This window comes from Leucoraja erinacea, chromosome 21 (assembly GCF_028641065.1).
Source record: "Leucoraja erinacea ecotype New England chromosome 21, Leri_hhj_1, whole genome shotgun sequence".
NCBI lineage: Eukaryota > Metazoa > Chordata > Chondrichthyes > Rajiformes > Rajidae > Leucoraja > Leucoraja erinaceus.
Window position 1 is genome coordinate 34702354 of NC_073397.1, and position 27190 is coordinate 34729543.

The window sequence follows — 27190 nt, forward strand, 5'->3', positions numbered from 1 at the left end:
ACCCTAACAGGAGACGAATCTCCCGCTGGCACAGCTCAGTCTAGGGGTGACTGAGACACACAAGCTCCCCGACCACGACAAGGTTGCAATCCAACGAGGAGACTCTTGGTTCTGGTCGCCCCCATTGCAGGAAGGGTGCAGAGGCTCTGGAGAGGGTGCAGGGCAGGTCTAGACTAATGGGTATTAAGTACAGGGACAGTCATAGATACATCCTGGGGAAAAAGATCCCTTCAGCCCAACTTGCCCACACCGACCAACATGCCCCATCTACACTAGTCCCACCTGTCCGCTTGGCCCATAACCCTCTAAACTAATTCTACCCGTGTACCGAAGATAGACACAACAAGCTGGAACACCGCAGCAATCCATGTACCTGTCCAAATGTCTCTTAAACGTTGGGATTGTACCTGCCTCGAATATCTCCTCCGGCAGTTGGTTTCATACAAACATTAAAAGGAATCACTATTTGATACCCTTCCTCCCCCCACCCCCATTAACCTTCACCAGGAGTCAACTAGAGCGGCCAATTAACTTCCCAGCACAACCTTGGGAAGGAGCCGCAGATAGGAATATCCAAGGGAAGTTCACACAGTCAGGGAAAACAAACTCCAAGTATGTAGGGCCTAAACTCAAGGTGCAACCCAGGCCCCCTGAGCTGTTAATTGGTCTGTAATTGCCCCTCATGTTGGTAGGGGGTAAAATCTGTGTCAGCACCAAGGGAGTTGTGAGTCTGTGGAATTCTCTGCCTCAGTAGGCAGTGGAGGCCAATTCTCTGGATTCTTTCAAGAGAGCTAGATAGGGCTCTTAAAGATAGCGGAGTCAAGGGATGTGTGGAGAGGGCAGGAACGGGGTACTGGTTGGGGATGATCAGCCATGATCGCAGTGAATGGTGGTGCTGGCTCAAAGGGCCGAATGGCCTACTCCTGCACCTATTGTCCATTGAATTAGTGACAATGTTGGGAAATATGTTACAGGGAAACTTAGTGTGGCACGGTGGCGCAGCGGTAGAGTTCCTGCCTTGCAGCGCCAGTGACCCGTGTTCGATCCTGACTACGGGTGCTGTCTGTACGGAGTTTGCACGTTCTCCCTGTGACCGCGTGGGTTTACTCCAGGTGCTCCGGTTTCCTCCCACACTCCATAGACGTAGAGATGTGTAGGCTAACTGACTTGTGTAAATTGTCCCTAGTGTGTCGGATAGTGCTAGTGTACGGGGGTCGCTGGTCGGCACAGGACGCGGTGGGCTGAAGGGCCTGTTTCCGCGCTGCATCTCTAAACTAAACTAAACTAATTGCACTGTGATCTGATGTAGACTGGATGTAAATATCTTCCTGCATTGCAAGGAAATATGCAAAGGGCAAATATGGCACAGGAAACATTTTCAACCACAAACAATATATGTGGTGTCAATTACTTAAAAAAATTGAAGTCAAAGATGTAAATGCGGGTGTTATTTCAATGTTTCAAACGGCAAGTTCACACTTATGCCCCAGTTGCATTTGAACCTCTTGCATTACTACGGCATGTTGGTGCAGCGGTAGAGTTGCTGCCTTACAGCGAATGCAGCGCCAGAGACCCAGGTTCGATCCCGACTACGGGTGCTGTCTGTACGGAGTTTGCATGTTCTCCAAGATCTTCACTTTCCTCCCACACTCCAAAGACGTGCGTACAGGTTTGTAGGTGAATTGGCTTGGTTATAAATGTGAAAATTGTCCCTAGTGTGTGCGGGATAGTGTTAATGTGCGGGGATCGCTGGTCGGCACGGACCCGGTGGGCCGAAGGGCCTGTTTCCGCACCGTATCTCTCAACTGGACTAAACTAATAAAAGGCGCGTGATTGCTGGGCAAGTTGGTGCAGGCCCCAGCTTTGTATCAGTGTCTGCACTTTTGAAAGTAAATAAATAATCTACTTATACAAAGGAGAAAGGTGCACACAGGAAAAGTGCAAATACTGCATTGGAGTCAAATGCGGCCTCTTAAACCTTTGCCTTTTATCAATTTGTCAATTGAGTGGAGTTTAGTTTATTGTCACGTGTACCGAGGCACTTTGGTGCAGTGAAAAACAGTAGTTTTGTTTAAATCGTTAAAGTTAGTTAGTTTAAATAATTTGGTTTAGTTGGGCAGCACAGTGACACAGTGTTAGATTTGCTGCCTCATAGCACCAGAGGGCCAGGTTCAATGCTGACTACAGGTGCTGTCTGTATGGAGTTAGTACATTCTCTCTGTGACCACGTGGGTTTTCTCCTGGTGCTCTGGCCTCCAGCCACATCCCAGCGACGTGCGGGTACGCAGGTTAATTGGCTTCTGTGAATTGTCCCCAGTGCGTAGGATAGAACTAGTGTAGGGGTGATCGATGGTTGGCATGGACTCGATGGGCCAAAGGGCCTGTTCCCACGCTGTATCTCCAAAAGCTAAAAGTACGTTTTGTTTGTTATTGTCAGGTGTACGGAGGTACAGTTTATTTAGCGTGATATCCAGTCAACGAGAAGACTATACATGATTACAATTGAACCATCCACAGTGTGCAGATACAGGATAAAGGGAGAAATGCTGCTGTTAAAATGAAGATTTAATAGATTGGAGTGATTGTAATGAATAATTCTAGATCCAGCCATGATCACAATCAGAATCATCACAATGAATGGCGGTGCTGGCTTGAAGGGCCGAATGGCCTACTCCTGCACCTATTTTCGAGGACCCGAAACGTCGCCCATTCCTTCTCTCCAGAGACGTTGCCTCACCCGCTGAATTACTCCAGCATTTTGTGTCGTTCAAGTTGCATATATTGTCACGTGCAGCAATTGGTGCAGTATCACTTGCCATGTCTTGATATAACCCAATGATCTTGTGTTTTTGTGGCAGAAAGAACAAAGAAGGGAAATCCGGGAGGGACGGTGTGAAGCTGGTTGGTTTGGTAAGTTCTTTAACTGCAGCCGCAAGGGAAATTGTGCATCTTTAGCTCAGCCTTCCAAGGGCTCCATCTGCTCACCATGAAGCAGCCTTTGTAGCAGCTCCAAGATGGATTGCAGCGAGCCTTTGTCTCAGCTCCAAGATGGATTGCAGCGAGCCTCAGTCTTTGGCAGCATTGCAAACAGGCCCTTCGGCCCAACCTGCCCATGCCAACCGAGCAGCCCTATTTACACTAGTCCCACCTGCTTGCATTGGGCCCTTATCTCTCTCAACGTTCGGGGTCGAGACCCTTCTTCAGAATCTGAAGAAGGACCTCGACCCGAAACGTCACCCATTCTTTCTATCCAGAGATGCTGCCCGTCCCGCTGAGTTACTCCAGCATTTTGTGCTTATCTTCGGTGTAAATCAGCATCTGCAGTTCCTTCCTACACATCTCCCTAAACCTTTCTTGTACATCTACCTGGCCAGAGGCCTTTTAAACATTGTGATAGTCCCTGCCTCAACTACACCCTCTGGCAGCTCGTTCCATACACCCACCCCCATTTGACAATAGACAATAGGTGCAGTAGACCATTTGGCCCAGCACCGCCATTCAATGTGATCATGGCTGATCATCCACAATCAGTACCCCGTTCCTGCCTTCTCCCCATATCCCCGACTCCGCTATCTTCAAGAGCCCTATCTTGAAAGTATCCAGAGAACCTGCCTCCACCACCCTCTGCGGCAGAGAATTCCACAGACTCACAACTCTCTGTGTGAAAAAGTATTTCCTCATCTCCATTCTAAATGGCTTACCCCTTATTCTTAAACTGTGGCCCCTGGTTCTGGACTCCCCCAACATCGGGAACATTCTGGACTCCCCCAACATTTCCTGCTTCCAGCGTGTCCCAACCCTTTATACAGGTGCACAACCTTTTATCCGGTGTTCCAGAAACCGAAAAGCTCCGAAAACCGGCCATTTTTTCCAGATGTCGTCTGCGCACCAAAGCTCGCGTTGTGCGCCAAACTTGACCCAAAAAGACCCACGGTCAACCCAGGTCTGTACTACTGTAGCGGCTGCCTCCTCCCTGGAGACCGGGAGACGCTTAAACATCTGTAAATCATTGCTTAAATGTTAGTCAGTTAGTTTGGAGGGCTTTTATGTGAAGGGGGGTGAAGGGGTAAACTTTAATTCTTAGTCCCCTACCTGGTCGGAGAGGCGGGGAGCGGTCAATGCCTTACCAAGCTCCGCAGCGCTGTGGCCGTTGGGGCTGCGGGCGGCGCCAGTTGTAGCTCCGACCCCGGCAATTCTACCCCTGGCTGCGAGGCGCTCCAAATCCAGCGCGGCCCGCGGCCGGACGCCCCAGCTCCGCGATGTTGAGAGTCCAACAGCGCGCAGCGCTGGGAAACACCAGCGGGGAGCGGGCAATGCCTTACCGGGTCGCCGTGAAAAGCTCCCTCAGCGCTTATGTGGCCGCCTTCCACACAAACCCTCGCGGAGCGTCGCTGGATTGGAGCCGCGCAGCCAGGGGTAGAGTTGCCGGGGTCGGAGCTACATTGCGGCGTCGCAGAGCGGCCCGGACGGAGCCCCCAGCTCCGCGAGGTTGGGAGTCGCCGACCAGGTAGGTAGGGGACTAAGAATTAACGTTTCCCCCTTCACCCCGACTCCACCACATAAAATCCCTCCAAACTAACTGACTAACATTTATGCAATGATTCTCCCGGTCTCCGGGGAGGAGGCAGCTGCTCCAGACTTTTCAAGCCGCCCGCGCTACCTACCTAATCTACGCTAAAAATCTTCCATTCTGAAATCCGAAAATGTCCGAAATCCGACAAGTGTCTGGTCCCAAGGCTTTCGGATAAAAGGTTGTGCACCTGTAATCCTATATGTTTCAATAAGATTCCCTCTCGTACTTCTTATTTCCATAGTGTACAAGCCCAGCCGCTCCATTCTCTCAGCATATGACAGTCCCACCATCCCGGGAATTAAACTGGTGAACCTACGCTGCACTCCCTCAATAGCAAGAATGTCCTTCCTCAAATTTGGGGACCAAAACTGCACACAATACTCCAGGTGTGGTCTCACTAGGGCCCTGTACAACTGCAAGTCAAGCCAAGTTTATTTGTCACATACGCATACGAGATGTGCAGTGAAATGAAAAGTGGCAGTGCCTGCGGATTGTGCAAAAAAACTACAAAACAGAACAGAATCAGTAATTACATATTAGTGAGAGAATTTTTTTTTAAAAGACACAACACAACAGTAGTTTGGTACCCCTTTGCTGCAGAAGGACCTCTTTGCTCCTATACTCAACTCCTCTTGTCATGAAGGCCAACATGCCATTTGCTGTCTACACTGCCTGCTGTACCTGCATGCTTACTTCCATTTTTGTTTGAAAAATTGCCCCTCAGATTCTTATGACATTTTTCCCCTCTCACAACCCTCTACCCTCTGGTTCTTGATCCCCCTACTCCAGGTAATAGACTCTGAGTATAAGGCATTGTGCAAATCCGACTTGCTAACCCTTAAGGGCTTCTCCCACGATGCGAGTTCACCCAAGAGCTCTCCCGAGTTTAAAAGAAAATCAAACTTGGGGTATTCTACGAAATCCTACGAACGTCCACGTGTATGTTCACGAGCTGCTACGTGTATGTTCACGAGCTGCTACAAGTAAAAATCAACTTTTTTTTTTCATCACAAGTATTTTTTTTTTTTTACTCGTGGACATTTTTCACGGTTGAAAGAACTTCAGGAGTAAAAAAATACTCGTGATGAAAAAAACATGGAAGATTGTAAGAGTTCGTACAATACCACAAGTTTGATTTTTTTTTTTCCGGGAGAGCTCTTGGGTGAACTCGCATCGTGGAACTTACTAAAATGGGTCACGTGCAAGTCTCAATAAACAGCTGGTTAGGAAAGAATTTACTTTTCACTGTTAAAGTTTTAAGGATATTTTTAATATAACATTCCCAGAAATGAAATACTGAATTAAAATGGCAATGTGTGAAACATCATCTGGTGCAGGAAGGAACTGCAGGTGCTGGTTTATACAAAGTGCTGGAGTAACTCAGCGGGTCAGGCAGCATCTCTGGAGAAAAAGGAATGGGTGATGTTTCGGGTCGGAAACTTTACTCAGACTACTAAACATTAATTGGACCAAGTGTACGTTTAACTGATGTAGCTTTTGTCTTCAGTCCGTAGGTTCAACACCACAACTTCGACCCGTTAGTCTACCTGAAGCCGGAGTTCGTGATCCCAACAGACTGTTCAGCAGTGGCGATAGTAAGTAAAAGATATTCCTTAAATTTCACAGTTTATAAAGGGCACTTTTTCTAGCATTGCTACAAACAGAATGGTCAAGGTCATAAGTGATAGGAGCAGAGTCAGGTCATTCGGCCCATCAAGTCTGCTCTGCTATTCCATCGTGGCTGATCTATCTATCCCTCTCAACCCCATTCTCCTGCCTTCTCCCCATAATCCTTGACACCCGTACTAATCAAGAATCCATCTATCTCTGCCGTAGAAATATCCACTGACTTGGCCTCTACAGCCGTCTGTGGTTAAAGAATTCCACAGATTCACCACCCTCTGACTGAAGAAATTCCTCCTCATCTCCTTCCTAAAGAAACGTCCTTTAATTCTGAAGCCGTGGCCTCTAGTCCTAGACTCTCCCACTGGTGGTAACATCCTCTCCACAGCCACTCTATCCAAGCCTTTCACTATTTGGTAAGTTTCCATGAGGTCCCCCCCCCCCCTCATTCTTCTAAATTCCAGCAAGTGCAGGCCCAGTGCCAATAGACAATAGACAATAGGTGCAGGAGTAGGCCATTCGGCCCTTTGAGCCAGCACCGCCATTCAATGTGATCATGGCTGATCATCCACAATCAGTACCCCGTTCCTGCCTTCTCCCCGTATCCCCTGACTCCGCTATCTTCAGAGCAGTCAAACGCTCATCATATGCTAACCCACTCATTCCTGGGATCATTCTTGTAAACCTCCTATGGACCCTCTCCAGAGCCAGCGCATCGTATGGTATGGTATGGTACTTTACTTGTCAGATGTGGCAAAGTACACTGATGTTCATTTTTGTATACAGTACAAGTATCACTATGCATGAGCACTTAAGGGCCTGACCCACTTGGGCGTCGTTTGCGCATTACGCAGATGGAGCGCGAAGATTTTGAACATCCTGGGGCGCTGCTCGCAACCGCGTGTCGCTGCCTACATCACCACGCACCATGCGTGAGCTATACGGAGCGTTTGAGCTAGGACTCTATTCCCTGGAGCCCAGGAGGATGAGGGGTGATCTTATACAGGTGTACAAGATCATGAGAGGAATAGATTGGGCGAGCACACAGAGTCCTTTATTCAGGGTAGGGGAATCGAGAACCAGAGGACATAGGTTTAAGGTGAGGGGGGGGGGACAGATTTAATAGGAACCTGTGGGGCATCTTCTTTACACGAAGGGTGGGGTGTGTGAAGAATGAGGTGACAGACGGGGTAAATGAGGTATTATCACAATGTGTAAAAACCATTTAGACAGGTGCATGGATAGGGCGGGGTTGGAGGGATATGGGCCACACACAGATAGGTGTAGATGGGGCAAGTTGGGCTGAATGGCCTGTTTCCACACTGGATGACTCTATGACCCTCTAGATGCCTATAGACAATAGACAATAGGTGCAGGAGTAGGCCATTCGGCCCTTCGAGCCAGCACCGCCATTCAGTGTGATCATGGCTGTGATCATGCAGGAAGATTGTTCCCGATGTTGGGGGAAGTCCAGGACAAGGGGTCACAGCTTAAGGATAAAGGGGAAATCCTTTAAAACCGAGATGAGAAGAAGAACTTTTTCACACAGAGAGTGGTGAATCTCTGGAACTCTCTGCCACAGAGGGTAGTTGAGGCCAGTTCATTGGCTATATTTAAGAGGGAGTTAGATGTGGCCCTTGTGGCTAAGGGGATCAGGGGGTATGGAGAGAAGCAGGTACGGGATACAGTGGATGATCAGCCATGATCATATTGAATGGCGGTGCAGGCTCGAAGGGCCGAATGGCCTACTCCTGCACCTAATTTCTATGTTTCTATTGCTGATCATCCCCAATCAGTACCCCGTTCCTGCCTAGTTACTGGAAATGCAGATTAGTGTAGACTGTGTGGATAGTGTATACACTGGCATAGTGTGTTTTTTTCTTTCCCTGAAAGAATTGCACAAGAAAATGCTCTTTGGTTTTGCGTTCCAAGCGGCAGAGGTTAAATGAGTCTGAAGAAGGGTCTCGACTCCAAACTGCACCCATTCCTTCTTATCCAGAGATGTTGCCTGTCCCGTTGAGTTACCTCGGTATTTGGTGTTTATCCTGGGGTGAAATGATTCCCTTTCTCCGCAGATGGACGGAGAAGCTGGCCGGCGAGCGTGGACTGTCTCCGACCATCGGGGACCGAGCTCTCGGAGGAGTTCTCCGAAAACTGCAGGGTCCCTCAGCTCAGGGAACTGCCGAATGCTCCTGGAAGTAACTACACTGCAGGGAAGTTGGTTCATTCGAGAAAGGTGCACGATACGCACTTCGCCCGCCCCCAGGTCACGAAATACACTCGTCCACACAGCGCCGTCGAAGACTCCTTGTACGAGAGCGTTGGATCCAATTATGAGCCCGTTGCCACTGAGCGCCAGTCCAAACCCAGGTACGGGCCAAACGGACGAGAATGGGCCGCGCCAACTCGAACACAGCAAGGTTCAAAGGAACCGGCGCCCAACATGGACACACCAGAGTATGCCTCCATTCGGAAGGCAAAGAGGAAGGAAAATAATCTAAATCGGCAAGAAAAACCATTCAGAAGAGATATAAAGAATGGTTGCGTGTTGGTGCCTGGGTCAAGAATCTGTGGCGAAGAGTCAAGAATTACGGAAAATTATGCCGATTTTTCACAGGCAGAGGTATGTTCATTAGTTCATAAGGGCTAGGAGCAGAATTAGGCCATTCGGCCCATCGGGTCTACTCCGCCATTCAATCATGGCTGATCTACCTCTCCCTCACAACGCCATTCTCCTGCCTTCTCCCCCATAACCCCCACTCTATTCTTCTTTTGAAGCTTTCATCTTGATTCCAGATCAATACGGAGCATTTTTTACAAAAATGTAGAAAAGTGAATTATTTCTTGCTGAATGAAACCATTTAATTAAATGTTCAGTTAATGAGTGTACAAAAGCACGATGGTTTAGTATCATGAGACTCTGGGGTCAGTCTGCACAAGGACCTGACCTAAGACATCAGAGTTTGTACCTTCTCCCTGTGACCACATGGGTTTTCTCCAGGTGCACCGGTCTCCTCCCAAATTGCAAAGACATACAACCTACAGGTTTGTAGGTGAATTAGCTTCTGTAAATTATAAAATGTCCCTAGAGTGTAGGGGATGAACTAGTGTACGTGGATGGCTGGTCGGCGTGGACTCGGTGAGTCAAAGGCCCTGTTTCCGTGCTGTATCTCTAAATGTAAATGCACAGTAACGGCCACGGTGGCGCAGAGGTAGTTACCGCATGACCACACTTAGAAACATAGAAACATAGAAATTAGGTGCAGGAGTAGGCCATTCGGCCCTTCGAGCCTGCACCGCCATTCAATATGATCATGGCTGATCATCCAACTCAGTATCCCGTACCTGCCTTCTCTCCATACCCTCTGATCCCCTTAGCCACAAGGGGCCACATCTAACTTCCTCTTAAATATAGCCAATGAACTGGCCTCGACTACCCTCTGTGGCAGAGAGTTCCAGAGATTCACCACTCTCTGTGTGAAAAAAGTTCTTCTCATCTCGGTTTTAAAGGATTTCCCCCTTATCCTTAAGCTGTGACCCCTTGTCCTGGACTTCCCAACATCGGGAACAATCTTCCTGCATCTAGCCTGTCCAACCCCTTAAGAATTTTGTAAGTTTCTATCAGATCCCCCCTCAATCTCCTAAATTCTAGAGAGTATAAACCAAGTCTATCCAGTCTTTCTTCATAAGACAGTCCTGACATCCCAGGAATCAGTCTGGTGAACCGTCTCTGCACTCCCTCTATGGCAATAATGTCCTTCCTCAGACTTGGAGACCAAAACTGTACGCAATATGCAGTATGAAGCGCTGGAGGCTACGGGTGCTGTCTGCACGCAGTTTATACCTTCTCCCTGTGACCGCGTGTGTTTTCTCCGAGATCTTCGGTTTCCTCCCGCACTCCAAAGACTTACAGGTTTGGAGGTTAATTGGCTTGGTGTATGTCCAAATTGTCCCTAGTGTGTATAGGCAACATTTCGGGCCGAATAGGAACCGTTTTAGGAAATAATAGGCAACGTTTCAGGCCGAAACGTTGCTTATTTCCTTCGCTTCATAGATGCTGCCGCTCCCACTGAGTTTCTCCAGCGTGAATAATAGGTGACATTTCGGGTCGGGACCCTTCTTCAGACTGAGGACGTCTGAATTCTTCGGGAGTCTGAAGAAGGGTCCCCGCTCTGAAACGTCACCTGTCCATGTTCTCCAGCGATGCTGCCTGACCCGAGTCACACCAGCACTTTGTGTCTTTTCTTTAAAATTAGACAGATTTGGGATGATGAGTTTTGTTCGATTAAAGCGGCAATTAGATCTCGGCAGCGACTTTTAATTTATTTTATATTCCAGAATTTCAACTGGAGGATGCAAGGCAGACAGCGATCGATAACCGACCCAGATGTCATGAATTCAATGGGGAGAGCGGCTTGTGGGAGTCAAACGGAGGAACAAGTGTACACCAATAATGTCAAGGTAGACACACAGACTATGATGAAACACAAAATGATCATTTTGAACTTGATTCTACAGACATCACAAAGCCTTTATGCTATTTGTCACTTTGATTCACTGTATGTAGTCATGTTCTTTTTCCAGTTTTTAATTTTATTGTCCCATTGACCCATTGAGAGTTCAGATATGCAGCACTGAATCAGGCCCTTTGGCCCATCGAGTCCACGCCAACCAGTTGTGTGTTATCCCACTTTCTCATCCGCCCCCGACACAATTTGCCTAAGACACAATTTCTGTTACAGAGGCTGATTAACCTCTAACCCCAGCGTGACTTTGGGATGTGGTGGGAAACTGGAGCACCTGGAGGAAACCCACGTGGTCACAGGGAAAACGTGCACACTCCACATAGACAGCACTCCCAGGTCAGGATCGAATCTTGGTCTCTGGCGCTGTAAAGCAGCAACTCTACAGCTGTGGCACCGTGCTGCCATGACCTAATCAAATGGTGGAAGTGACCATGGGAGCTCCCCTCTCCCTAATTTGTCCCTATATTTGCTTTGGGAGCAACTTGCGTTAAGATCATCGTCACTTGTACCGAGTTGCGTGCTAACCAGCCAGCGGAAAGACAATACAAGCGAGCTTCTTCTTCTTCTTGAGTAAGCCATGACACAGCCTAAAGTTGTAGGACAACTTGCTCTATTTGATCTTATTTGATTGTGACAAGCGAGCCATCCACAGTGTACAGAAACATGGTAAAGGGAATAACATCAGTGCAAGATCAAGTCCAATAAAGTTTGATCAAAGATAGTCCGAGGGTCTCCAATCAAGTCAAGTCACTTTTATTTCCATAGCACATTTAAAAAACAACTCTCGTTGGCCAAAGTGCTTTACATTGGTGGAGGTACTAATGTTATACAACAGTGGTTCATAGATTAAGTACATACATAAATACATACATGTAGCCCTCATTCAGAGGACGTCAAGAAAGGCTTGGGAGTAGAGATGAGTTTTAAGTCTCGGCTTAAAGGAGTCGATGGAGGGGGCAGTTCCGATGGGAAGGGGGATGCTGTTCCACAGTCTAGGAGCTGCAACCGCAAAGGCACGGTCGCCCCTGAGCTTATGCCTAGACCGCGGGATGTTCAGTAACCCCAAGCCGGCCGATCTGAGAGGCCTGGAGGTGGAGTGGTGGGTGAGCAGACTTTTGATGTAGGTGGAGGCAAGGCCCATTGAGGGCTTTGTATACAATGAGGTGGATAGTAGCTCAGGACCACACTCCAGTAGTTGATCGGATGGAAGCGAAGTCTTGTGTAAAGGAGAGGCCAGATTGTAAAGGCTGCCATCAGCCACGGTAAGCTGAGCTAGCTTAGGGCGTGTAAGACTGACTGGTAATTGTATGATTTATGAGAGTGAAAAGTGAATGTGTCTTGTCCCTGCACGTTGAAACATTGCAGTTTCAGCAATGTGCAGGTCACAAATAGGTAACAGGTCTTTCTTCCCTCGAGATATTATCTTTGGTTTATTATGCTAAGGTGCAGTTTCATTGTTAGACAATAAAATAATACGCAACATGTCTTTAGTTGGCGGGGCAAGGCTACTTTTTCCGAATAGTAACTTGATATTATTCAACCATGCACATCGTACAGGATTGCGTGTAGACGCAAGGAACCGCAGGTGCCGGTTGTTACGCAAAAAGACACAGAGTGCTGGAGTAACTCAGCGGGTCAGGCAGCATCTCTGGGGAATATGGATAGAGTCCGGACCCTTCTTCAAACCCAAATCGTCACCTATCCATGTTCTCCAGAGATGCTGCCTTTTTGTATCCTATAAGAATGCGTTATTTTTGTACATAGCTTTGGTTTAGAGATACAGCGCGGAAACAGGCCCTTCGGCCCACCGAGTCTGTCCCGACTAGCGATCCCCATCCATTAACACTACCCTACACACACCAGGGATAATTTACACTTACCTCAAGACAATTAACCGACAACCCTGCACATATTTGGAGTGTGGGAGGAAATGGGAGATCCCGGAGAAAACCCGCACTGTCACGGGGAGAACGTACAAAACTGCGTACAGGCAGCACCCGTAGTCGGGATCGAACCCGGGTCTCTGACGCTGTGAGGCAGCAACTCTACCGCTGCGCCACCGTGTCGCACGGTTCTCGAAATCTTAACTGCGTTAAAGAGTTCAAGCGTTTATATTCAAAGAAATTATAAACTGAAAACAAATATGTTCCATTTGATCAAATATTTGAAACCAAATTCAACTTGGCTGTGGTCAGAAGGAGGGTTTTGAGCCAAAACATCTTCCATCCATTCCCTCCATGTTCCCGATGTTGGGGGAGTCCAGAACCAGGGGCCACAGTTTGAGAACAATGGGTAGGCCATTTAGAAACACTTTTTCACACAGAGAGTCGTGAGTCTGTGGAATTCTCTGCCTCAGAGGGTGGTGGAGGCCGGTTCTCTGGATACTTTCAAGAGAGAGCTAGATAGGGCTCTTAAAGATAGTGGAGTCAGGGGAGAAGGCAGGAACGGGGTGATTGATCAGACATGATCACATTGAATGGCGGTGCTGGCTCGAAGGGCCGAATGGCCTACTCCTGCACCTGTTGGATAGACAATAGACCCATTGTCTATTGTCTACTGTCTCCACAGATGTCACCTGACCCGTTGAGTTCCTCCAGCACTTTGTCTTTTGTTCCAGCCCTTGCATTTCCTGGAGCCTCAACTTATCTCGCCTGGTATCCAAAGTATTTCTCTCACAATGGAAATTTAGTGATGGACAAAATGCTTTTGCATTTCATGTTTCTCGTTTTGCTTTTTGTTTTCATCAATAGTTTTAAATTCCATGCCTTAGGAGATTGAGAGGGGATCTTATAGAAACTTACAAAATTCTTAAGGGGTTGGACAGGCTAGATGCAGGAAGATTGTTCCCGATGTTGGGGAAGTCCAGGACAAGGGGTCACAGCTTAAGGATAAGGGGGAAATCCTTTAAAACCGAGATGAGGAGAACTTTTTTCACACAGAGAGTGGTGAATCTCTGGAACTCTCTGCCACAGAGGGTAGTTGAGGCCAGTTCATTGGCTATATTTAAGAGGGAGTTAGATGTGGCCCTTGTGGCCAAGGGGATCAGAGGGTATGGAGAGAAGGCAGGTACGGGATACTGAGTACGGGATACTGGATGATCAGCCATGATCATATTGAATAGCGGTGCAGGCTCGAAGGGCCGAATGGCCTACTCCTGCACCTAATTTCTATGTTTCTATGTTTCTATGTTTCTATTATTCCGCCCCCTCATGGATGCAATACTCCGACATTCTTCCTGCCCTTGCGAACATGTCGGTGATGCGGACAGTGCGTGGAATACATCCATGCACAGGTGGCGCTGTGGCGCAGCGGATAGAGCCACTGCCTCACCGTGTCAGAGACCCAGGTTCGATCCTGACCTCGGGAGCTGTCTGTGTAGAGTTTGCACGATCTCCCTGCGACTGCATCAGTTTCCTCCCTGAGCTCCGGATTCCTCTCACCCCCACAGACTTGCGGGTTTGTAGCCTAATTGGCCTTCATCCACACCCGAGGCGTCTTGCGACGTTTTACCGCATTAAAGATGCAATGTTCATTTAAATTGTTGCATTGTTTCATTCATGAATTAAGCCAAAATTAAATTATCTTGAAGCAAAGGTTTAGTTTGGATCGTCACATGCATATAAAATCACAGCTAATGTAAAAAAGATTTTCTTCAAAAAAACACCAATTAATCAAGACATATCAAATATAATTTGGCAGAGATGGCGCTTACTGTGCCAAAGGTTAAGATCCAGATGTGCTACAGAGGACGTCTCATTCAAACCAAGTACTCTTATAATTATTCCCATCTGTCAGACCTTGTTCATCCAAAATGCAACTAATTCTCACTCCAATAAATAAGTGTAGCACCACTTCAATCATATCTAACGCAGAAATAATTGCAACTTTTATTTTTCTGTAGTCCTCATTTTTTTTTAATGCATGATAATCGACATATTATGCATTCAAGAGAGAGTTAGATAGAGTAAAGGGCCAGTCCGACGAGCATGCGGCTCCATGCGTCAAGTGCGAGCTAAGCGACTGCATGCGGCAAGCGCTACCTAACGTGGTCGCTTGAGCTGTACGGCCTCGCTGGGCCGGTCCCACTTCGATCGCCAGAGCCGTATGGAGTTGTGCGGAGCTGGTCCCCGACATCACGCGGGGCTCCGAAAAACTGACCGTGTTCAAAAATTCCGCGCGGCAACGGCCTGCCGGCCCGCAGCCGCCTCGACGCCGTACGTCACGTGCGAACTTCCCGCGGACTTCGCTCGCACTTCATGTCACTCACTCGACCTCCGCGCGGCCCCCGCTTCTGGTTAGGTCGCGCTTGCCGCATGGATTCGCATGCTCGTGGGACAGGCCCTTAAGTAGGTTTATTGGCCAAATATTCACATACAAGGAATTTGCTTTGGTGCTCCGCCCACAAGTAACAACATGACATACAGTGACAGTTACGAATGACTCAGAAAACACTAAACATTAATAATAATAAAACATTCATGATAAAACAACATTGATCTTAGTTCTTAGGGCTAACGGAATCAAGGGATATGGGGCAAAAGCAGGAACGGGGTACTGATTTTGGATGATCAGCCACGATCATATTGAATGGCGCTGCTGCCTTTCTCCTGCACCTGTTTCTATGTTTCTAAACACAATAGCACAGCGGTAAAGATGCCGCCTTGCAAACGAGACCCGGGTTCGATCCTGACCTTGGGTGCTGGCTGTGTGAAGTTTGTACGTTCCACGGTTTAAGAATAAGGGGTAAGCCATTTAGATTTAGAATTTAAAGGATTTAGAGCGGAGACGAGGAAACACTTTTTCACACAGAGAGTGGTGAGTCTGGAGGTGGATTTCTCTGCCTCAGAGGGCAGTGGAGGCCGGTTCTCTGGATACCTTCAAGAGAGAGCTAGATAGGGCTCTTAAAGATAGCGCAGTCAGGGGATATGGGGAGAAGGCAGGAACGGGGTACTGATTGGGGATGATCAGCCATGATCACATTGAATGGCGGTGCTGGCTCGAAGGGCCGAATGGCCTACTCCTGCACCTATTGTCTATTGTGTATTGTTCTCCCTGTGATCACATGTGTTTCCTCCTTAAGTGAAACTTGTAACAATTATCCCTTGTGTGTGCAGGGTAGTATTAATGTTAACTAAACATGAGGAGGAGTTTCTTTAGTCAGAGGGTGGTGAATCTGCGGGATTCATTGCCACAGGTGGCTGTGGAGGCAAAGTCACAGTGTATTTTTTAAATGGACATTGATAGGTTCGCGACTCGTAAGGGCCTCAAAGATTATGGGGGAAAGACAGGAGAATGGGTTTTGAGACAAGGGGTCACAGCTTAAGGATAAGGGGGAAATCCTTTAAAACCGAGAGGAGAAGAACTTTTTTCACACAGAGAGAGGTGAATCTCTGGAACTCTCTGCCACAGAGGGTAGTTGAGGCCAGTTCATTGGCTATATTTAAGGGGGAGTTAGATGTGGCCCTTGTGGCTAAGGGGATCAGAGGGTATGGAGAGAAGGCAGGTACGGGATACTGAGCTGGATGATCAGCCATGATCATATTGAATGGCGGTGCAGGCTCGAAGGGCCGAATGGCCTACTCCTGCACCTAATTTCTATGTTTCTATGTTTCTACGAGAGGGAAAAAATAGATCAGCCATGATTGAATGGCAGGACAGAATGGCCTAATTCAGCTCCGATATCTCCTGGTCTTCTGTATGTGTTGTCCAAGTGGGAGTGTAGATTGTTATGATGTTTACTCAGCTGAAAAGGCAAAGTTTGCTGCGATGGATTGCCAAAAACATTCAACTGTACGGACTTTATCTCCCCTGCAACTCCCCGAAGTCAGGTGGTTGGGGGACGATGTCTTCATAACTTTTTATTTACTGTTTTAAAATTTGTGTAAAACTTTATGAAGTTAATTCTCTTTGCCAGTTGGCTCTTCCGAACGCTTTGAAGGGTCTGAGTGTCAAAAAGCAAACTACAGGCGGAGCCAAGAAGTGAGATCAGGATTTAGAAAGGGAAATTTAGGAGTGAGTTTGTTTGCAGAGATAAAACAACAGCTGGAACAAATTGTGGAGAACCGTGGTCCCCACAGCCGTCCGTCTAATAAACCCCACAACCTCAAATAAGCTCCAAACTACATAGGCCTGGGGCTGTGTGTGTGTGTGTGTGTGTGTGTGTGTGTGTGTGTGTGTGTGTGTGTGTGTGTGTGTGTACATATGTGTGTGTGTGTGTGTGTATATGTGTGTGTGTGTATGCACACATATATATAAACGCATACATGTGTGTGCAGACATACATATGTGTGTGTATATGTGTATGTGTATGTACACATGTACATATACACATATATGTGCCAACATACTGTACATATATGTGTTTGTGTATGTGTGTGTGTGTATATTTATGTGTGCATACACACATACATACAAAATATGATTCAAAATTTAATCTCTACTCACTCCGACCTGCGCAAGATAACCACTTATGAGGTGTTTGTGCAGTAATCAACCAGAAGTGTGTGCACATATATACATGTGTGTGTGTGTGTGTATAATATGTGTGCATGTATATATCTGTGCCCTTGTGCCGATATGTCAAGTCTATGTGTATATACACAGTACACAGTACATATACACATACCCTCTCTCAAGAGAGAGCTAGTTAAGGCTCTTAAAGAAAGCGGAGTCAGGGGATATGGGGAGAAGGCAGGAACGGGGTACTGATTGGGGATAATTGAATGGCGGTGCTGGCTCGGAAGGCCAATGGCCTACTCCTGCACCTATTGTCTATTGTCTATACATATTCACATACACAATATATATCTATATATACATGCATAGATATACTGATCTTTTTGTTTATTACATTGTTTACAGAGTACTATGTTTACATACTGTGTTGTGCTGCTACAAGTAAGAATGTCATTGTTCTGTGTGGGACATGTAACAATAAGACACCCTTGACCCTTGGTTGAGTCCAGCATGTCGGGATGGCTTCAGGAAGGGTGAAGAGGCAAGAGCAAGTTTCTGATCCAGTCATAGAGAAATTGAAATGTTTCTCCCAGCTCAACTAATCTCATAACCTCAGGATGAGATCACAGTGAATCGCTGCCATTAAATTGAAATTATATGAGATTGATGCTGAGTTTGTTATTGGTCCTTCAATGCTCTCCTTGGGTTAGCAGAGGCAGTTTAATTTAGTGTAGTTTAGTTCAGAGATACAGCGCGGAAACAGGCCCTTCGGCCCACCTGGTCCGCACCTGGAACATGCTGCAGGATATGGAGGTGAAGGCGGATACAATAGTGATGTTTAAGAGGCTTAAAGGCTCTCTCCCACTGTACGAGGTAATTCAAAAGCTCTCCCGAGTTTAAAAAAAAAATCAAACTCGTGGTAAGCCCGTAGAATGTACGTAGCGGGTACGTCGGAGCTCGGGACGTCTCTTAGCGGCTCGTAACGCTAACAGCAGGTACTTGAGAAACGCGGTAAGCTCGGGAAGACTTGTGAAGATTTTTCAACATGTTGAAAAATGTCCACGAGAGCCCCGAGTACCCACGAGCGGCCATTACTGTAATTCTCCGAGTTCGATTTGGGGGAAACTCTTGAATTAGCTCGTACACAGTGGGACAGGCCCTTTAGGATGGACACATGGACTTGCTGGGAATGGAGGGATGTGGTTTATGCGCATGTAGATTCTGCAAGAGATGGTCAATGATTCAATGATCCTTTATTGTCCCGTGTACCGAGATACCGTAACATTTGATTTACCATCCAGTCAAACCAAAAAAGCAACAAGGTACAAATCGACATAAAGAATAAACAGCGGCGTGTGAGAATCCCCAGGGCACGCAGCATAAGCAGAGACCCACCGCCAACAGTTCGATGTCCGGGCCACACACACACACACACACACACACACGCTCCTTCAACATGATGTGAGCAGAGTTGTAGGGACTGCTGTCACTCTCTCCGCCCGAACAGTCAGAAAGCCGTCCGCGCTCGCACCGGACTCATGGCGCGACATCCCCGCAAACACCGAGACCACGGCCTTCCCTCCGAGTCCCCACCAGCGCGGGCCGCACGTCCATCTTGGTTTTCGGCGACCTCACATTCCCCACTGTGATGGAAGGCGAATAACTTTGCCCCGCTTCCTCCTTTTCTCCCGTGTCGTGTTCAACACAGACATTGTGGGCTGAAGGGCCAGTTCTGGTGCTGTACTCTTTGATGCTTCTACAAACCATGAACCAAAAACACCACATCATTGAAACAGGACACTCATTGAAAATGAACCAGTAAATTGAATGACAATGAACGAAATAAATGGATTTTTTTCAGCAAGTGTAGATATAACACAATGTTACGTTTTACTGTCATTATAATAATGTTATCCTTATTACAGGGAGAAAACAAGTTTGTCAGTAAATCCCATGAAAAGCTTCAATCAATGACTGATGCAGAGGTTGGTGGCATTCAAATCTTCCCTAAACTGTCATATGCTGAGAGAATGGAGCAGCTGGGCTTGTACACTCCGGAGTTTAAAAGGATGAGAGGATATCTCGTTGAAACATATAAGATTGTTAAGGGCTTGGACACGCTAGAGGCAGGAAACATGTTCCCGGTGTTGGGGAAGTCTAGAACCAGGGGCCACAGTTGAAGAATAAGGAGTAAGCCATTTAGAACAGAGACGAGGAAACACTTTTTCTCACAGAGAGTTGTGAGTCTGTGGAATTCTCTGCCTCAGAGGGTGGTGGAGGCCGGTTCTCTGGATGCTTTCAAGAGAGAGCTAGATAGGGCTCTTAAAAATATCAGAGTCAGGGGATATGGGGAGAAGGCAGGAACGGGGTACTGATTGGGGATGATCAGCCATGATCACATTGAATGGCGGTGCTGGCTCAAAGGGCCGAATGGCCTACTCCTGCACCTATTGTCTATTGTCTAAACCTCGACTATCATTGCAACAATATATTTATAATTTGTCATTAATTTATTTCAGAATTAAAGGACGTCCTTTTAGGAAGGAAATGAGGAGGAATTTCTTTAGTCAGAGGGTGGTGAATCTGTGGAATTCTATGCACAGAAGGCTGTAGAGGCCACAAGTCAGTGGGTATACTCGTCAGAGATAGATAGATTCTTGATTAGTACGGGAGTCAGAGGTTATGGGGAGAAGGCAGGAGAATGGGGTTAGGAGGGAGGGATAGGTCAGCCATGATTGAATGGTGGAGTAGGCGATGAGAGAGGAAATGTTCCCCTGGAAGGAAGCCACTGTTTGCAGGATATTTGAGCCGCAGAAACAATTTTAGTGTTCTGAACAACAATTTCACCGATAAGATTAGTTGAGCTGAGCCAAATAACCAAGTATTCGCAAGATAAAACTTTCAGCTTAACATAACACAATTATCTAAATATTATAGAATTCGATGGTACAAAAGTGCCTTAATGGGTCAGTGTCTTTATCTAAGTCCCAATACTGTCAGAGTCATTTTGGTTTGTTTATTATTGTCATGTGTACCGAGGTACAGAGAAAAGCTTTTGTTGTTGCATGCTAACCAGTTAGAGGAAAGACTCTACATGATTACCATCGAGCTGCCCGCAGTGTACAGATACAGGATAAAGGGAAAAGCGTTTAGTGCAAGGTAAAGTCCGATTAAAGATAGTCTGAGGGTCTTCAATGAGGTCAGCTCAGGACCACTCTCTAGTTGTTGATAGGGTGTTGCCTGATGACACAGGCCCTTCAGCCCATCTCGCCCATGCCGACCAAGTTGGCCAACTCCGCAAGTCCCATTTGCCCGAATTTGGCCCTCTAAACCCATCCTATCCATATATCCGAACGTCTTTCAAAAGTTGGAATTGTATCCATTTCTCTTGCTTCTTCTAGCAGCTGGTCCCAGGTACAGATGCCCCTCTGTGTGGAAAAGATTGCAGCTATGGTCTCTGTTAAATCTCTCCTCTCTCACCTTAAGCCTATGCCCTCTAGTTGTAGAATCCTCTACCCTGGTTAAAGACAGTGAGTGTTCACTTATCCATGCCTCTCAAGGTCTTGTACACCTCAATAAGTCCATCCTTCAGCCCCAAAGAATAAAGCCCCAGCCTATGCAGAACATGGATCCTTGCAGAACATGGATAGGTAACGTTTCTGGTCGGGACCCTTCTTCAGACTTAGTACTTTTTTAAAGAAACAATGGAATCTTGGGGCCGCCCGTTGGCGCAGCGGTAGAGTTGCTGCCTCACAGCGCCGGAGACCCGGGTTCGATCCTGACCACGGGTGCTGTCTGTACGGAGTTTCATCGTGGGATTTCTCTGGTTTCTCCGGATTCCTCCCATACTCCAAAGACGTACATGTTTGTAGATTAATTGGCTTCAGTAAAAATTGCAAATTGGCCCTTGTGTATAGGATAGTGTTAATGTACAGGGATCGCTGGTCGGCATAGGCTGAAAGGCCTGTTTCCTCGCTGTATCTCTAAAAACTAATAAATGTCATCGGCAGATCGTAGGTAGAGAATTCCACATTACAATTGGTGACTGTGCAAACCCAGTTTGTAGGCTGGACATTTCTCTTCACAAATGCCGATTTGTTTGTTGCATGTTAGTCATAGAGTGATACAGCGTGGAAACAGGCCCTTTGGCCCAACTAGCCAACACCCGCCAACATGTCCCAGCTACACTAGTCCCACCTGCTTGCATTTGGTCCATATCCCTCCAAACCTGTCCTATCCATGTACCTCAGCGGGTGCAGCAGCATCTTCAGACTGAAGAAGGGTTTCGGCCCGAAACGTTGCCTATTTCCTTCGCTCCATAGATGCTGCTGCACCTGCTGAGTTTGTCCAGCTTTTTCGTGTACCTTCGATTCTCCAGCATCTGCAGTTCCTTCTTTAACACTATCCATGTACCTGTCTAACTGCTTCTTAAATGTTGGGACAGTCCCTGCCTCAACTACCTCCTCTGGCAGCTCGTTCCATCCATCCACCACCCTTTGTATGATAAAGTTACCCCTCAGATTCCTATTAAATCTTTTCCCCTTCACCTGAAACCTATGTCCATTGATCATCGATTCACCTACTCTGGGCAAGAGACTGTGTATTTACCCGATCTGTTCCTCTATAAGATCATCCCTCACCCTCCTGCGCTCCAAGGAATAGAGCCCCAGCCTACTCAACCTCTGTCTGTAGCTCAGACCCTCTAGTCCTGGCAACATCCCCGTATATCTTCTCTATACCCTTTTTCCAGCTTGACGGCATTTTGCTTATACACGGTGTCCAGAGCTGAACACAATTCAGTGTTTCCAATATTTGTAGAATTTCTTCATATTCCCAATTTGTGCTTTATTTTTTAATCCTTCCACTGAAGTGGTCAATTATTGATCCAATCACTTGGTTTGAATCTTTTATCAACATTGAGTGTTTCCTGCGCTCAGTAAGTTTTAGTTGAACTAATTCATGCCAAACAAGTGGAGCTTTTAAATAATTTGTGCTCGCTTTAATAACAGCAAATGGACATTCCAATTACTTGATTTGCTTCTGGAAGCTAATCTTTGTGCTAAAATATATACTTTTAAAACTAGAGCCAAAATATTTTTCCTGTAGGAAAACTAAAGAGGGATATTACTGGGGAAATGAGATGATACTCTGATATTGTTGCTGTTTGGGTTGAGGGGAGACCTGAGTGAAGTAGATACATTTATGAGAGGCCCAGATAGGGTAGACACTCAGAACCTTTTACCGAGCAGGGATCTACCACATACTAGATAGGGGGCATAGCTTTGAAGTAAGATGGCCAAAGTTTAAAGGCGATGTGAAAGTGTTTTTCTTATACAGAGGGTGGTGAATGCGGGGAATGTGTTGCTAGGGATGGTGGTGCACACCAGACACAATAGTGGCATTTAAGAGACTTTTGCATCGGATCAAGGATATGCAGGGAAGGGAGGGATACGGATTATGTGCAGGCTGATATGGCTTTGACACCAGTTCCAGCACAGACCTTGTGGGCCGAAGGGCCTGTTCCTGCGCTGTGCTGTTCCATGTTCCAGTAGCCCATGGAGTCTTAATAGCCACAATGCAATTAATAAACGGGGCAGATTATTTTCGAGATGATACTGTGAAATTGTGCAGGCAAAACTTTTTTAAATGTCCCGGATACTTTAATTGGTAATTTATGCATTTGGTAAACAGAGAAAGAGAGTTGCAGATTCCTGTTTAAGAAAGGACTGCAGATGCTGGAGAAGTCAAAAGTAGACAAAACTGCTGGAGAAACTCAGCGGGTGAGGCAGTGTCTATGGAGCGAAGGAATAGGTGACGTTTCGGGCCGAGACCCTTCTTCAGTTGCAGCTTCCAGTCATTTACTGTAAATTGTAATAAGAAGAAACATGGAGACATAGAAAATAGGTGCAGGAGGAGGCCATTCGGCCCATCGAGCCAGCACCGCCATTCATTGTGATCATGGCTGATCGTCCCCTATCAATAACCCATAGAACAATAGAAAGTAGGTGCAAGAGACGATAACATATCATTTTCCACTTCAGTAAAGAGCTATTCAGAAAGTGTTCATTATTAAAAAACATGTAGGGAGGAAACCCGAGCAGCTGGAGGGAACCCCCGTGGTCACAGGAGTAACGTGCAAACTCCACATAGAGACTGCGCCCGAGGTCAGGATCGAACCCTGGTCTCTGGAGCTGTGAACACTGTGAATGGCTCGATTGTAATCACGTGTTGTCTTTCCGCAGACAAAAGCTTTTCACTGTACCTCGGTACACGTGACAATAGTCAAGTCAAGTGAGTTTATTGTCATGTGTCCCTGTATAGGACAATGAAATTCTTGCTTTGCTTCAGCACAACAGAATATAGTAGGCATTTACTACAAAATAGATCAGTGTGTCCACATACCATGATATAAATATATACACACATGAATACATAAACTGATAACGTGCAAATAACAGATAATGGGTTATTAATAATCAGAGTTTTGTCCGAGCCAGGTTTAATAGTCTGATGGCTGTGGGGAAGTAGCTATTCCTGAACCTGGTTGTTGCAGTCTTCAGGCTCCTGTACCTACTGCTGAAGGTAGCAGGGAGAGTTTGTGGCCAGGAAACTGAACCGATCCGAACCGTGAGGCAGCAGCACTACCGGCTGCGTTACTGTGCCGACCTTTTCACTCCTTGTTTATCACCTTCCTCGAAATCTGTGTTCGCTACTTAATACACGTATTCTCTTGCAGATTGCAGGAATGTACTCCAAGGTGGCAAAGAAAGCCTTCAGGAAGGGGACGCCATCGCCGCTAAATATGGGTCATCGCGAAGACATTCCAAAGTTCTACTCCCGGTCGACAGGGAATATCAATGAAGAGGAGCCTGATTACGAATCAATTAAGAGCCCACACTGGCACACTGGCAGTCAGATCCTGGGCGAGAAACCCTGTTACACCCCGGTGAAGGAAAGGAGGTGGCCGGTGAAACTACAGGAGAGGAGCCAGGATGAGGAAATGGCAGAACCGGGTTACGAAGCGATTGATCTGAAGTGGAAGAGAATCGTTATTGCGGTCGGCGCAAACCGAGCATTGAACCGTGCCGCAGAGAGACAGACGGAAAACTATTACGAAAGTATCAGTGAACTGCAGCAGAGCCGTGCGTGTACATCTGATGGTGGCAGAGAGCACTTTATTACAGGTCTCTAGGGCGGAGGTTGGCAACTACGGCCCAGGGACCAGTTCCGGCCCGTAACCCAAAACCATCCGGCCAGCAGGCGCATTGTTTTTCAATTAGTTTTCGTGAGCTGGGAACTGTAGCCAGTTTCGGGGAACGCAGGCGAGCTGGGCGCTACAACCAATGTATTAACTATGGCGATAGATGTGGCCCGCCATCCACTCACAAACATGGGTCCTGGCCCCAATGCAGAAAAGGTTGCCCACCCTACTTACACGCCCCGTCAACTCTACTCCGCCATTCCATCATGGCTGATCTAACTTTCCTCCTCAACCCCATTCTCCTGCCTCCTCCCCATAATCCCTGACACCCGGACTAGTCAAGAGTCTGTCTATCTCTGCCTTAAAGATATCCACTGACTTGGCCTCCACAGCCGTCTGCGGCAATGAATTCCACAGATTCACCACCCTCTGACTAAAGAAATTCCTGCTCATCTCCTTCCTAAAGGAACATCCTTTTATTCTGCAGCTGTGACCTCTGTTTTTTTGTGAGGATGGGGAGATCATAAAGCACTGACACAGTACCAGCGATATTATTACCTAGAAGACAACTTGTGTCCGTCCCTGCTACATTTAAACGTTTCACCATGGATTTACGCCATTCATATTTGATCCAAGGTGATGCAAGAGAAGGCCGGATTATTTTTAATTGATTGACAGATTCAACATGGAAACATTGAATTGGAGATCAAATTATATTTTATTGACCAAACTGAGATATTTTGGTGAAGAAGTCTAAATGACACAGTGCGATGTAATTTGAGCGTTTCGGTGAAGGTTTCACCTTCTGAGAAGTCCTTTTGATTTGAAGTGGAGAGAGCATAATCATTTTGCTATACAATAATCAATAAGCTTTGAGTCATAGATTCATAGAATGATAACAGGCCCTTCAGCCCAACTCGCCCACACTGGCCAACATGTCCCAGCTACACTAGTCCCACTTGCCTGCGCTTGGTCCATATCCCTCCAAACCTGTCCTGTCCATGTACCTGTCTAACTATTCCTTAAACGACGGGATAGTCCCAGCCTCAACTACCTCCTCTGGTAGCTTGGTCCATACACCCACCACCCTTTGTATGAAAAAGTTACCCCTCAGATACCTATTAAATCTTTTACCTTTCACCTTGAACCTTTCAAGAGAGATCTAGATAGGGCTCTTAAAAATAGCAGAGTCAGGGGATATGGGGGGAAGGCAGGAACGGGGTACTGATTGGGGATGATCAGCCATGTTCACATTGAATGGAGGTGCTGGCTCGAAGGGCCAAATGGCCTACTCCTGCAACTATTGCCTATTGTCTATTGAACCTATGCCCTCTGGCCCTCGATTCCTCTACTCTGGGCAAAAGACTGTGATTCTACCCGATCTATTTGTCTCATGATTTTGTATATCCCAATAAGATCTCCCCTCATCCTCCTGTGCTCCATGGAATAGAGACCCAGCCTACTCAACCTCTCCCAGTAGCTCACACCCTCTAGTCCTGGCAACATCCTCGTAAATCTTTTCTGAACCCTTTCAAGGTTGACATTATCTTTCCTATAACATGATGTCCAGAATTGAACACAATATTCTAAATGCGGTCTCACCAACGTCTTATACAACTGCAACATGACCTCCCAACTTCTATACTCAATACTCTGACTAATGAAGGCCAAAGTGCCAAAAGCCTTCTTGACCACCTTATCTACCTGCGACCCGACCTTCAGGGAACCATGCACCTGTACTCCTAGATCCCTCTGCTCTACAACACTCCCCAGAGGCCGACCATTTACTGAAGAAGGATTTTAACCCAAAACATCATCTAATCCTTTTCTCCAGAGATGCTGCCTGACCGGCTGAGTTACTGCAGCATTTTGTGTCTATCTTCAGCATAACAATTTTGTTCCAGTCAGGCAGGTACGTTTAAAGGAACTGCAGATTTTGGTTTACAAAAAAAGACACAAAGTGCTGGAGTAACTCAGAGCATCAGGCAGCATCAGCGGAGAACATGGCAAAGTGGAAAACATGGATCCATTACCTTCGTAGCAAGCAACTAAAACTTTTTGCTGTACCTCGCCACACGTGACAATAAATTAAACCATGTTCTCCAGAGATGCTTTCTGACTCTCTGAGTTACTCCAGCACTTTGTGCCTTTTTTGTAAACCAGCCATCTGCAGTTCCTTGTTCCTACATTCCTCCAACATTGACACTGAGGTGCAGGGGGACAACACTTCTGTTTAGGAGGGAACTTCGAATCCAACTTCCCTCTAGTTGCTACAAGAGATCCCCAGCACAAGAGACAATAGACAACAGGTGCAGGAGTAGGCCATTCGGCCCTTCGAGTCACCACTGCCATTCAATGTGATCGTGGCTGATCATACCCAATTAGTACCCCGTTCCTGCCTTCTCCCCATATCCCCTGACTCCGCTATCTTTAAGAACCCTATCTAGCTCTCTCTTGAAAGCATCCAGAGAACCTGCCTCCACCGCCCTCAGAGGCAGAGAATTCCACAGACTCACAACTCTCTGTGAGAAAAAATGTTTCCTCGTCTCTGTTCTAAATGGTTAACCCCTTATTCTTAAACTGCGTGGCCCCTGGTTCTGGACTCCCCCAACATCGGGAACATGTTTCCTGCCTCTAGCGTGTCCAAACCCTTAACAATCTTATATGTTTCAATGAGAAGCCCTCTCATCCTTCTAAACTCCAGAGTGTACAAGCCCAGCCGCTCCATTCTCTCAGCATATGACAGTCTCGCAATCCCGGGAATTAACCTTGTGAACCTATGCTGCACTCCCTCAATAGCAAGTGAGCGGC

General features: G+C 46.8%; 1 protein-coding gene across 1 annotated transcript in view; it reads left to right on the plus strand.

Moving 5' to 3' along the window:
- LOC129707567 (uncharacterized) overlaps positions 1-26725 on the plus strand; it is a 58548-nt gene extending 31823 nt beyond the window's left edge. Inside the window, exons 4-9 of the mRNA XM_055652714.1 lie at positions 2859-2910; positions 6081-6168; positions 8272-8819; positions 10535-10657; positions 19104-19163; positions 23915-26725. Coding sequence (XP_055508689.1) covers positions 2859-2910; positions 6081-6168; positions 8272-8819; positions 10535-10657; positions 19104-19163; positions 23915-24370 — 1327 coding nt within the window. The 3' untranslated portion in view covers positions 24371-26725. The remainder of the gene's footprint in view (positions 1-2858; positions 2911-6080; positions 6169-8271; positions 8820-10534; positions 10658-19103; positions 19164-23914) is intronic.
- Positions 26726-27190: the final 465 nt, after the last annotated feature.